This window comes from Marmota flaviventris, chromosome 17 (genome assembly GCF_047511675.1).
Source record: "Marmota flaviventris isolate mMarFla1 chromosome 17, mMarFla1.hap1, whole genome shotgun sequence".
In the NCBI taxonomy this organism is placed as follows: Eukaryota; Metazoa; Chordata; class Mammalia; order Rodentia; family Sciuridae; genus Marmota; species Marmota flaviventris.
Window position 1 is genome coordinate 73138882 of NC_092514.1, and position 12995 is coordinate 73151876.

Consider the following 12995-nt stretch of genomic DNA (forward strand, 5'->3'; position numbering starts at 1 on the left):
ACACCAGGTTGCACAAAGCCAGGCTGAGCTGTTCCAGGAGGTGCCAAACCAGGCCTATGTGGACCAGGCGGGACCAAATCATGCCGACCTATGCCAAGTTGCACCAAACCTTGTTGGTCTATCCCAGGTGGTACCAAACCACCCTGATCTGCACGAGGCTGCACCAGACCACGCTGCCCTGAATCAGTTTGCACAAAACCAGGATGAACCATTCCAGGCTGCACCAAGCCAGGTTGATCTCTCTCAGGCTGGATAAAATCATACTGCTCAGTGCCAGGTTGTATGAAGCCAGGTGCTTCCAAAGTGGGCTGTAGCAAACCTTGTTGATCTCTACCAACTTGCATCAAACCAGGTGATATCAAATCATACTGAACTGTGAGAGGTAGAAGCAATCCTTGTTGATCTATTCCAGGCAGTACCAGTTGTTGCTGACCCATGCCAGCGGGTATCAGTCCTTGCTGATCCATGCCAAGTAGTCCCATATCACGCTCATGTATGCTGGCCTGTTCCATACTGAGTTGATCTGTGCCAGGAAGTATCATGCCATACCGATAGGCCATATCAACTTGGTCTATACCAGGTAGTTCCAATCTTTGTTGATCTCTGCCAGGTACTAAAGGTGGCACAACACCATGCTGATCCATGCCAAATTGTACCAAGCCCTGATAGTATATTTCAGGTGGTGGCTCACCAAGCTGACTCTCACGAAGCGGCACCACACCATGTGGATAAGTGCTAGCATATGGCAACACTGTGCCAGGTAGTCCCATGCTTTGCTGATCTGGCCTTGCATAGACTTCGTCTTGGCTGACACGTGCCCCACGGCGCTGATCTGGAAATGCATAATGCCGATCTCTGGCTGAGGGTAAATCCTGTTGCAATGGGCCAGGGCGTGCATCTCGTTCATCTCTTCTTGGACGTGTTGAGGTCTCTCTACCTCTGCGGCGCTCTGGCTCTGCTTTTAACTGGGATGTAGCTTGGCGGGGTTTTAACATGCCAGCTTCATCACGGGCCCTTGCAAGGAATCTAGTAGTAGAGGGACCCCTGCTTCGTTCCCTGAGGGCAGCATCTTCAGAGGGGTATCCACTGGATTCTGATGACTGATCTAGGCCACCAGTGGAATCCCGAACCTGGTCAGAACTTGGATGCTTCACAGAGGCTAGACTAGGAGCCCGATCACTCAATGTTAAAGCAGATGGCCCCCTGTGCTTAGGAAGTCCCATTTGGCCTAAGCCCTAGAAGAAGAAAGTCAATAACTTCAAGTCAAAAATACTGCAAGAGTCAAAAGGAAGGAGATCTGGGATATCTAACTCTGGTGACTTAAAGCCCTTAATGAGAAAAACTATCTATCTGGTCCTAAAAGCTAAGTTGGACATAAAGACTTTAACATTCTTTTTTTAAAATTTTATTTATTTTACTTGTTGACAAACCTTTAATTTTTATTTATATATGGTGCTGAGAATCGAACCCAGTGCCTCACACATTCAAGGCAAGTGCTCTACCACTGAGCCACAGCCACAGCCCCAAGACTTTAACATTCTTAAAGGTCATCAGGTTTTTGAGACTGCACCTGTGTAAATGGCATCTTAACATGCAATTTTCTTCATAAAAGATGGGAAACTACAAATACAAGTGATCCTCCAGGCTCTCACTGAGTCACGAATAAAGGATGGAAGTCACTTGTTAAATTTAAAATCTAAAGTCTGCCCAATTATTGGCCCATTGCTGATGGTAGAGGCGCACACTGGAGATGAGCAAACCAAATTGTAAAGGATCCAAGCCTTGGGTTGGAACTCCACAGAAAGGGATTTTCTCTATGGACTGTCACACAGAATGCCAGGAGGTATGTACAAAACGGAGCCTGCAGCCCTGCTCATGGGATAGATTATCCATACTTGGGGCAGACCCAGGTGGTGAAATACTATGAACCCCTCAAAATTAATGATGGAATATTTCCATTTTTAGCCAAGAGGGAGTAACAGAGACTGAATTTACCCTCTCATCTGTAACAGCCAAAACTAAAACATCGAAAAGTAATAACTATGAAATAGTGGTTTTTCAAACAAGGGTAACAGGTAATGAAGAAATAGAAAATTCCTGAAAGGATGGAGTGGCTGCAGTGCAGGGAGGAGGCTGGGATGCAGCCTACAGGATTCCTGGAGTAGAGACGGAGGCAACTCAAGTCCACAGGACAGAGTATCAGCAGGAAGAGAAATGCATCCAGCACAGAAAGGATCCATGTGAGGAGGGTACCAACCAACCTTGCACAGCTAGGAGAACAGGGCCCAGAGTCTGTGGGGCTGAGGAGGTGCCTGCTTTGACCAGCCAGTCTGGAAAAACTCATCATTCAAGGGGCACAGGGCAGTGTTCTCAGAAAAGGGGTGCCTCTGAGGTAGACAACAGTCCGCCCAAGACCGAACACTGCTACGGACCCACCTCACAAATCTAAAACAAGAGCTGAGAGGATCAAACTATTTTCAAATAACTGCATTATGGTGAGGGATTATAAAACTATTCAGCATCCCACCAAGAAAACTCACAGTGACTAGCCAGCAATCAAAGATGACCAGGCATGTAAACAGACATAAGAACATGACCCTTAATGAGATGGTTCAGTCGACTGAAACCACCCCACAGTGACCCAGGTACTAGAATTAGCAGGACAGGATACTAAAACAATGAACACAGCTATTATTTGTTATGTTCAACAAGGTAAGTAGAGACATGGAAATTTTTTTGTATTTTTGGTGGTGCCAGTGATTGAACTCAGGACCTTGCATATGTTAGGCAAGTGCTCTGCCACTGAGCTACAGCCCCAGCCCATTTAAATATTTTTTAATTTTATCTTATTTTATATTTTGAAACAGGGGCTTGCTAAACTGCTGAGGCTGGCCTCAAATTTATGATCCTCCTGCTTTAGACTCCCGAGTCACTGGAGATTACAGTTGTGTATCACTGCGCCCAGCTGGAGGATATTTTAAAAACAATCTGAATTGAATTAAAGTCTGAGATGAAAAATAACTGGATGAGATTAATTACAGGTTAGGCATCACAGAAGAAAAGTTTGCCAAAATATAGTTTCTGTTGCTATATCTGGAGATATAGCAACAGAAACTATCTGAAAACCAAATGAGAAATAAAAATTACAAAATGAAAAAGCATCAGTGAGCTATCAGGTAAATGTGTGTGTGCATGTGCGTGTGCACGCGCGCGCGCACACACACACACACACACACAAATTGGAATTCCTGAAGGAGAAGAGGGAGACGGAAGAGGAAAAAAAAGATTTGAAGAATGGTTCAAAACTTCCCAAACTTGATGAAAACTGTAAACCCAGAGATACAAGAAGCTCAATGTACTCAAGCACAGAAGACCATGACATGCCATGGCACACCAAAGCAGTGATGTAGAGGTAATCTTAAAACAGCAGAGAAAAGGAGGTGTACGCTGCAGAACCAAGCAGAGTGTGGTGGAGTGCTCACTGGGAAGAGGGCTGCAAGGAGGCAGCAGGTGACACCCCCATGGGAAATAAAAGCTGTCCACAGGCTGGGACACCATGGCACACACTGTAATCCCAGTGACTCAGGAGGCTGAGGCAGGAGGAGTTTGAGGCCAGCCTCAAAAACTTAGCAAGATCCTGTCTCAAAATAAAAAATGAAAAGGGCTGAGGGTATGGCTCAGTGGTAAGGCACCCCTGGGTTCCCTCCCCAGCACCAAAAGAAAAACAAGGAGGGGGGATGCATTATAGTAGCCAAAAAAAGCGGCTATACTAATATCAGACAAAATAGGCTTTAACACAAATTTATTACTAGAGACAAAGAAATGTACATTACAAGGCTTTGATCCCCAGTACCACACACAAAAAATGTATTCTATAAACCTAAAGTTACAGCTAGTCATACAACAAAGAAGGTAAAATGGAATGAAAAATACTCAGTTCAAAAGGGGCAGAAAAGAGGAACAAAGAAACAAATGGATCAAAAAAATCTTTTAAAAACCACTTGTTATAAAAAAATGAAATCATAATATTAATATTAGACAAAACTGATTTCAAAGCTAAGACTATTATTAGTATTAGAAGGTAATTACTGGGGCTGGAGTTGTGGCTTAGTGGTAGAACACTTGTGTGCGAGGCCCTGGGTTCAATCCCCAGCACCATATAAAAATAAATAAAATAAAGGCATTGTGTCCAACTATAACTAAAAAATAAATTTTTTAAAAAAGAAGAAGGTGGGCGAGAGGGCTGTAGTTCAGTGGTAGAGCAGGTGCTTATTAGCATGCTTGGCCCTGGATTCAATCCCCAGCACCAAAAAAAAAAAAAAAAGCAATTCCTTAATATAAAGAGATCAATCCATCAAAAAGACATCTGGGCAGGGCGTAGTGGCACACACCTGTAATCCCAGTGGCTCGGGAGGTGGAGGCAGGAGGATTGCAAGTTCGAAGCCAGCCTCAGCAATTTAATGAGGCGCTAAGCAACTCAGACCCTAGCTCAGTGGTCGAGTGCTCCTGAATTCAATCCCCTGTACTCCCCCGCACCCCCCAAGAAAGACATTTGTTCTAAATGTTTGTGCACCTAATAGAGCCACCAATTACAGGAGGTGGTGGATGAAGCCCCAGTCAGGGATTTCAATACCCCTGGTTAGAAGTAGGTGGAAAGTCGGGTAAGAACACTGCATGTTTCGTAGGGTTACCATAGCAAAGTCCCATAACCTTTAATAGTAGAAATTTCTTGTCTCGAAGTTCTAGAGTCTAGAAGTCTGAAATGCAATAATGAGCAGGACTAGTTCCATCTGAGGCTGTGAGGGAGGTCTCCTCTTCTTTCCCAGTGCCTTATAGCCTCCAGCCTTTCTTTCTCTTATCATCACATCATCTTCCCTTGGTACATGACTGTTCTATCCAGATCTCCCCTTTTATAAAGACATAGTCATATTGGGTTAGGGTCCACCGTAATGTCTTCATCTGAACTTCATCATCTGCAAAGCTCCTATTTCCAAATATGGCCATGTTTGCAGGTCCTGGGATGTAGGATCTCAAGACTTGTTTTGAAAGGACAGTTTAACCCTAATATATATAAAAGACTTAAATAACACCATCAACCTGTTTGATCTGATTGACATTTGTAGAATATTTCACCCCAAACAGCAGAAGATATATTTCTCCTTAAGTTCACATAAAATGGTCACCAAGGTAGATAATAACTTTAAAACATTTCAAGTGCATAAATCAGAAACCAGTGACAGAAATATCCTTGGAAAATCCTCAAATATTTAGAAAAAAATGCAGATTTCCAAATATACCATGGATTAAAGAAGAAGTGAAAGGGGGTGTAGAAAATACCTAAAAGGCCTTAGAAAGGCTACAAACCAATCACTGCAAATAAAGCAGAAAGGAAATGGCAGCATGGAAAGACTTTCAAAAGTAAACCTTTCAGAGACACCCAACACATTACCAGTGTCAGAAAAACACTCCAGAAGCAGGTGTGGCAGACTGTGTCCAGGTTTTCATCCAAATTTCAGAAACAAAAATAGCAGGAAAATGGCAGCAAAAAATTCAGGTACACTGGAGGATAAGGTATGTATGAGTATCCTACAGCTGCTGTAACAAAGGACCCCCAAACTTGGTGGCTTAAAACAACATAAAAATGTTATCATTCTGGGGGTCAGAAGTCCAACTTGACTAGCAAAAGTCAAGGTGCCAATCAATAGGGCTGTTTCCTTCCAGAGGCTCCAGGGGTAAATCCTCTTTCAGCTTCTAACTGTTGCCAGTGGTCCTTGGCTTTGGCCATATCACCTTCTCTCCTATAGGGCTATCTCCTTCTGCTTCCTTCTTATAAGGACCCTGGTGATGATATCACTGGACTCCCTTCATGACCAGGAGAATCTCCTACCCTCAACACCTTTCCCTTCACCACATCTGCAAAGTCCCTTTGCCATGGCAGGTGGCATGTCCAGGTTCTGTGGATTATGACAGACATCCTTGGAGCTATTAGCTGCCCCACATCCAGTGACTAAAACCAAAGTCATGGTTCTATAGAACACTTTGAAATCCTGGAAAAATGGGTGCAACAGCTACAGAGATTGGGGGGGAGGGGAATGAGGTCCTAGAAGAGCTGGTTCAGTTCTTATTAAGGGCATCAGATGAGACCATTTCATTTCTGAGGACACTGGGGGCAAGTGCTGATGACCGAATGCAGACCACTCTTTGAGACTTGTCCTTTAAGTATCCAAATGAACAATCAACACCTGTACAGGCTCTTCCCAGAAAGGAATCCTGGAGACCAGAAACACCTTCTGCCGTTCAGTCTCTTCCCCTGGCACTCCACGTCAAGGATGCAGAGTCAGAGACAGCAGGCACCCTCCACCTAGAACATTAATGCTGTCTGTCTCACCTTCTAACCCAGGCTCATCTCTCCCTGCCATCTCTGTTCCACTAAGTCTATGATGGTAATATTTTTTAAAGTACCATTATTTTAGGTACCAACAGGAAAGAGAAAACAGTTCCAATTAATGATGAAATGCCACCAACTCTTAAGACACATCCTGGTTCCACCAATGTTCATCTTAGAGTCGGTGGGTGTAGTGTGGTCTGAACCGAGATACATTTCTACAGAGCCCTCTTTCTCTGTTCACCTATTAGGCTGGGGGCTCCTGAGCAATTAGGATGTGTGACGCTCCCCAAGCCTAAATGTGTCTAGCCGTCCCTCCCACACTGGGGCTGCATCCTGACTGTTTTAACAAAGACTCCAGCCCCGACAACCTGCTATTTCCGTGACCACAGTACAATACAAAATTCTTATTTCTGTTCTCCTGGGAGGTGCCATGACATCAGATGTATTCATTTTGCCCAGTTAAGATCAAGTTAATTTTATGAAGTACCTTTCTGAATTCCTCCACTGGGCTTTGGGTTCCAAAGCCGGAGATATCCAAATGTTGATCCCAACCCAGCAGGTGGACAGAGAAGAATGGACTTAGGATAAATACAATTTGACTCGAAACATTGGTCCAAAGTAAACATTTCCTCACCTAATTCCCTGCTTCAGGAATCACACTTCCAACTACACCCATTTATAAGCTCCCAAATCCTCAATATTCTCAAAATACATAATAGGTGGTTTTACTCAAGATCTTGACTCTGTTAACGTGGAAATATTACTTTACAATCTAGTAGCTCATATCTGGCAAGTCCTGGAAGGCAAAGTCCCACCCAGCCCCAGTGCCCACCTTTGTCTGTCCTGCCTTCCAGTTTTTGCCTTCAAGCACCTGGGAAATTTGGACTTTGGATTTCTCAAGATGATTAGAAAGAACAATGTCATTTCTGGCCATTTTAAACTTGTCCATGGTGTTAAACTGTGGCCTTGTCCTTCACAGAGGCTGTGAACATGACTCCCTGTTTTTGCTTTCTGCTTTATTCAGCCTGTCAGGCCACCAGAGCTTCACAGACAAGACGTCCTTACCTCGGGCATACCATTTCTGCAAGGAAGCACTTGGCTCCAGGTCGTTGGACCTAGTAAAAGGGTGGCTGGAAGATGATCAAACAATTGTGACCCCTCCCTCAGGATTGAGCTCACTGTCGTCTGGATTTATTGTCTTGGTTACAGGAAACTGAAGAAGCTTGGTCTCATCTTAAAAACAGGTTGTTTTATTTGGTTTTGTGGTGCTGGGTCACATCCAGGGCCTTGCATATGCCAGGCAAGGGCTCTGCACTGACTATACGTTCAGACCTTTATTAAGCAGGTATCGACTATGCTCTGGGGTTGGATTTTCCTAGTTTCAATAAGATTTTTTTTTTTTTGTCACTGGGTATTGAAACTGCGACACTGAAGCACTAGGATCTCACTAAATTGCTTAGGTCCTCACTAAATTGCTGAGGCTGGCCTCAAAATTGTGATCCTTCTGCCTTGGCCTCCCAAGTTGCTGGGATTACAGGTGTGCACCACCACACCCAGCCCAGTAACTCTTATTCTTTCTTATCATGAAGAAAAAAGTAGGAAGTGGAGGAGGAGCATCACCTTATCATCACCATCATCCTGTGGTACACGAAGTCATGAAGAACTGCCCAGCTGCCATTACAATATATTGTTGGCTGGGTACAGTGGGACATGCCTGTGATCCCAGCAACTCAAGATGCTGAGGCAGGAGGATCACAAGTTCAAGCCTCAGCAATTTAGTGAGACTCTGTCTCAAAAAAAGGGGTGGGGAGTGGTATTGGAGATGTGGATCAGTGGTTAAGTGCCCTTAGGTTCAATCTGTAGTAACAAAACAAAAGACAAAAATGGATGTTTCCTTGTCTCTGAAAAAGTAAAAATCTCTGAAGGTGTATAATTATGTTTAAGTCTTGGGGGTGACCTCTGCTGTTACCCTGAGGAAATGTGTTGCTTGCTAAAGCAACATGGTAGTGGTACCCGTGTGATAAAGCTTCAACTTTATTTCTTTGTGGTACTGGGGATTGAGCCCAGGGGCTCTACTACTGGGCTACATTTCTGGTCCTTTTTAAATTTTTGAGACAGTTTCTTTAAAGTAAAAAAATTTTTAAAAAGCCACCTTTTTCCAAGGAACTCCATTTACTTTTTTTTTTGGTGCTGGGGATAAAACCCAGGACCTCATGCATACCAGGAAACTGCTCCACAACAGAGCCACATTCTCAGCTCCCTCTGGCAACTCTTTCTGAAGCTGTTTCCTCTTTGGATGGGCAAGGAACTCAGAAAACAGTCTTGGAGATTGGCAGGATGCCTGGGGCATCCAGATGGTATTTGGTATTCCCTAGGTGGCCACTGGGAGGCGCCAAAAGGCTCCTGCTTCACTCACTTCTGTGGGTACCTCAGGGGATCTGGTTTGAGGAGACCACTTGCAGAGTTGGGGGACAGAGAGCATGGAGACCAAAGGAGTAGCTGATCCTGGTCTGCGGGGGCTGTTTGAAAATATCCAGGTGAAGAAAGGTTGAGGGTTTGAAAATGATTTGGTCTTCCCGTGCATAGAACCAGAACAGATGGCCACATGCCCATATGCAGAAGTCACCATCAGCAAGGGGCCTCCTGCAAGGGTATTATTTCCAGGGTTGGTCACCCTGTTCCATGAACAGTGAAGGGACTTGTGCATTTCAGGACAGCTCAAAAAACTACAAAAGCTATGAAAACAATCAGGTGGATACTGTTTCCACCTAACCCATTGGCAAAGTTCCAAACATCGAGGACTGACACATGGGGTCGGGGTGGGGGTGTCATGAAATAAGTTCTCTCCTATGCCGCTTGTGGGAATCTAGGCTGGAACAACACCCATGGAAGACAATCTGGCAATAGCCAGCCAAACTCAAAGGCACATTTCCATTTCTAGGAATTTACGCTCTTCACACATATGTCACCTGGGAGCACTCCTTATAAAATTGGGGAAAATATTTGTCTATAATATGGAACTTGTGAAATAAAGGATAGACATGCACACGGCAGAGTCCCATTCTTGGTACAAAGAGAGATTCTGGGAAGCCACACCCAAGACCACCACCAGGGACCCCAGTTTTTCACCATTTGTGAGCCTTTCCAGCCGTCAGCGATGGCTTGCTCCAGCTCTTCCCAGGTGACCATGGTGGCTTCTTCTGCACCAGGAACGGAACCCAGTGTCCAGTTTATTTGTTTCTGACAATAACAACAGTACACTTACACACATTACCCCAGGTTTAATCGTAGGACGGACTGCTTAGGAACAGGATGTGTGGGTTCATCCACAGCCCTAGCCCCAGGAAGAATTCACCATCCTTCAAGTGACCAACCAGTCTTGGGCAGCCAGTTCTTTGTCCCTTGTGAGTTCCCAATTGATGGTCAGGGATGGAAAGGATTTCCCCCTCAATCCAGGGGCACCACCCTGCTCTGGGGGAGTGGGGCCCAGTCCTAGAGTGAAGCCAGGCTGAGGACAGCCCCCCAGCCCAGAGAGCCTTTTCCCCAGAGCTTGCTCATATTACCAGGACTTCATCTTGATCTTTGATTTGCTTCTCAAGGTCTTCAATTCGGTGGAGGACTTCCTGGAGATAGAGTTCAGAGAAGGAGCACCCCTGAACTCCTGGCACCCCTATGTGTGTGCACACACATGCACACACAGACACACTCACACACATTCACGTGACTCGGAATGAGGGAAAAGAGGGAAGGAGGTGTGTGTGGCTCTTAGGACAAAAGAGGGTTTCTAGTTTCTACCTGATTTTTGGCCTGGTCAGTAAGGCCAAGCTTCCAGGTCTTTCCCCAACCAACAGAGGAAGGGAAGTAGACAGCACTGAGGGTGGTACTGTGAGACATCATGCCAAGAGTTAGTGCCAGTGCAGGGGAGGGAACCATTGATCCTGGTTCATCTCATGCGACCCTCTATCAAAGCCTTCCAGCACTGCAGCAAGAGGTCCACCTTGCCTCACAAGGAGCAAGGACCAGAAACCTCGGCGGCGTATGCTGGCTGAGAAGAATCCTCAAGAGAATCCAAGCCAACTGCTAAAGCGTAAGTTGCACCATATAACTTGTGCCACCTCCAGGATCAAAACAAAAAGAAACAAACACACTGGATTTGAAAGTTTAAAAAGCAGAGAGAGAGGAAGGAGGGGAGGGAAAGGGGAAATAATGGGGAAATTGGCCAAATTATATTGTTACATTGTGTGCATGTATGAGTATATAACAGCAAACCCCATTATGTACAACCATAATGTACCAATCAAAAATGTGAAAGAAGAGCAGATAGTTCTTAAAGCAAAGATGAGTGTGCTGGGCTCCCCGGGCGGGTGCTGGTGTGTAGGATGGCAGCGATGCCAGGCAGCCCTGGGGGCTTGGCTTCCTCCAGCCTTTCTGGCCTTCCCATTTCTCTTCCAGTCTCCCCCAGGCTTTCTTCCTAACTGCTCCTCCTTCTCTCCAGGTCCACTATCCACAACCTGACACATGCCTTGAAATAAGAGCATGTATCTGTTATCACCTTTGTCGGAATTGCTGGGTGTTTCCTACCGTGCATCAGATATAGGCTATGCTGAAGCATTTACGTATACTTCACCCTCCAGAAACCTGGAAGTCCAGCTGAAACTGATCCCACATGCTGCAGCTCCTGTCTGTAACCAAGACATTGTTGTCTAATTCCTCCTCCCACCTCCCCTTCTGTGCACTGGCCTTTGGTCTTCAATGCCTGCCACCTGATTATTTAATATCAATTAATTTAGCAATACTGGGGATGGAACCCAGGGACGTTCTGTCTCACTAAATTGTTCAGCTGGCTTTGAACTGCCTCAGCCTCCCGAGTTACTGGGATTACATGTGTGCACCATGGTTTTATTCAAGGGAAATAGGCTCTAAGAATAGTTGAGATGTTGTCCCTGCTGGGTCAGTCCAGAGACTGTGGGTGCCTGATAAAGGGTGGGTGGTCTCCGGAAACAAGGCTAAGGGAGGAAGAACTGGGGAAGAGGCCACTCTGCTCTAAGGTGTAGTCCCCAAGCACATTCACCTGAGGCCTAAACTCCGGAGACACCATTTTGTAGGCTTCTTTCAGGTTCTTCACATCTTCCACCACATCCTGGAGCACGCGCATGACCTGCAAGGAAGAGCATGGGTCTGGTGGGACCAAGCTGCACCCAGGCCTGGTGACCCTGGATTGGCCCTCTCCCTCTCTGTGGCAGCTCAGGGGCTTAGCTCCCACAGGCTGAGGGCAGTCTGGAGGGACAGAGGGTCTGCAACGTCTGCACACTGACCTTGGGGGTGCTGCCTCCCACGGTGTCCTTCAGGACCTTCCCAGACCTTATCTGAGCTGTGTCCAAGGTTGGCATGTCCATCTCCTCCAGCCACTCTGGGATGGCCAACTGTTGTGCGCTGACCTTGGAAGTGATGAACTGCAAGTGGGTGGTGATGTCCTCCACCCTGCCGTCCATGGTCTTGAGCTGCTTGGTGAGGTCCTGCACCTGGTTCTCCAGCGCCAGGGAGAAGGACCTGCTCATACCTCTGCGTTTCTCTTTGGACCCAGGCGGGAACTGAGTGCCAAAGGAGCCCCGGAGGGACTCAAGTGAGCGGCCTGCCTCCGGGGACAAGGTCTGGAGGTCGATAAGAGTCTCTAGGATGCCGAGGTTCTTGAGTATGGCCAAGATGAGCGTGTGCAGGACGGTGAAGTTGACCGCGCCCACCTCCGGGGTGCCGATGGCCAGGTCGGCCAACTCCCGGAGGGAGACCTTGGTCGCTGGAATTGCGGGTGGCATCGTGCGTCCTGCGGGGGCGCGGGTACGTGGGTGTGGGCGACCTGAGTCCCCTCACTGCTCGCCTCGCCTCCAGGGACTTTTCGGTCCTGCAAGGCGCCTGGGCCGCCCCTGCAGTCAAAGGTGCGCACCTGGCCTCCCACAGTCCGCGCCCCACCGCCTCTGGGCAGGGTGAGGCCGGAGGCCCTCCCTGTCGGGTCTCGGCCTCCAAGCTCCAGCCCGCTCGGCTCCCTCGCTTGGCCCAGGCCAGCGGCGGCCGTTAGGAACGCGGGGCGCCTGGTTCTCCGCGGCCCCACGCCCCCTCCACGCGCCGGAGGGTTCCCTGTAAGAACAGGCCCGAGGTCTGGGGGGGGGGTGCTGCTCAGACTCCCCCAAGCCCAAGGGGGAGCCCACAGGAAGGCAGCATTCGCACACCCCAAACACCACTATTTTTTATTCCCAGTAAGTGCTCCGAGGAAAGGTGCGTGGGCGGCGCCAAGCCATGTGTATGACACCAAGTCTGGGGACGGGGTGTGGGGTGGCCTAAGGCTCAATTATGCTCTGTCCATCCCCCTAACCTAGAAAAGCCCCCCACTTGTTCTTGAGGGATCGTTAAAACCCGAAAGATTTAAAGGGAATAGTAGCACCACGCTTTGTACCACCAATCGCCGTTCCACCGCACAGGGTAGGGCCACAGGATGCAATCCGAGCTTTGGCCCTGTGGGGGCAGTTCCATTTTGTGAAACCAAAAGGCGACCTGGAAATTACCCACTGCTCAGGCGGTTCCAGTTATCCGCCAGGTGGCAGACTTTCTCTGC

General features: G+C 47.2%; 1 protein-coding gene across 1 annotated transcript in view; it reads right to left on the reverse strand.

Moving 5' to 3' along the window:
- Qrich2 (glutamine rich 2) overlaps positions 1 to 12201 on the reverse strand; it is a 29419-nt gene extending 17218 nt beyond the window's left edge. Inside the window, exons 1-5 of the mRNA XM_071603867.1 lie at positions 11704 to 12201; positions 11460 to 11654; positions 9952 to 10011; positions 9518 to 9628; positions 89 to 1130 (exon numbers count right to left, since the gene is read on the reverse strand). Coding sequence (XP_071459968.1) covers positions 89 to 1130; positions 9518 to 9628; positions 9952 to 10011; positions 11460 to 11654; positions 11704 to 12201 — 1906 coding nt within the window. The remainder of the gene's footprint in view (positions 1 to 88; positions 1131 to 9517; positions 9629 to 9951; positions 10012 to 11459; positions 11655 to 11703) is intronic.
- Positions 12202 to 12995: the final 794 nt, after the last annotated feature.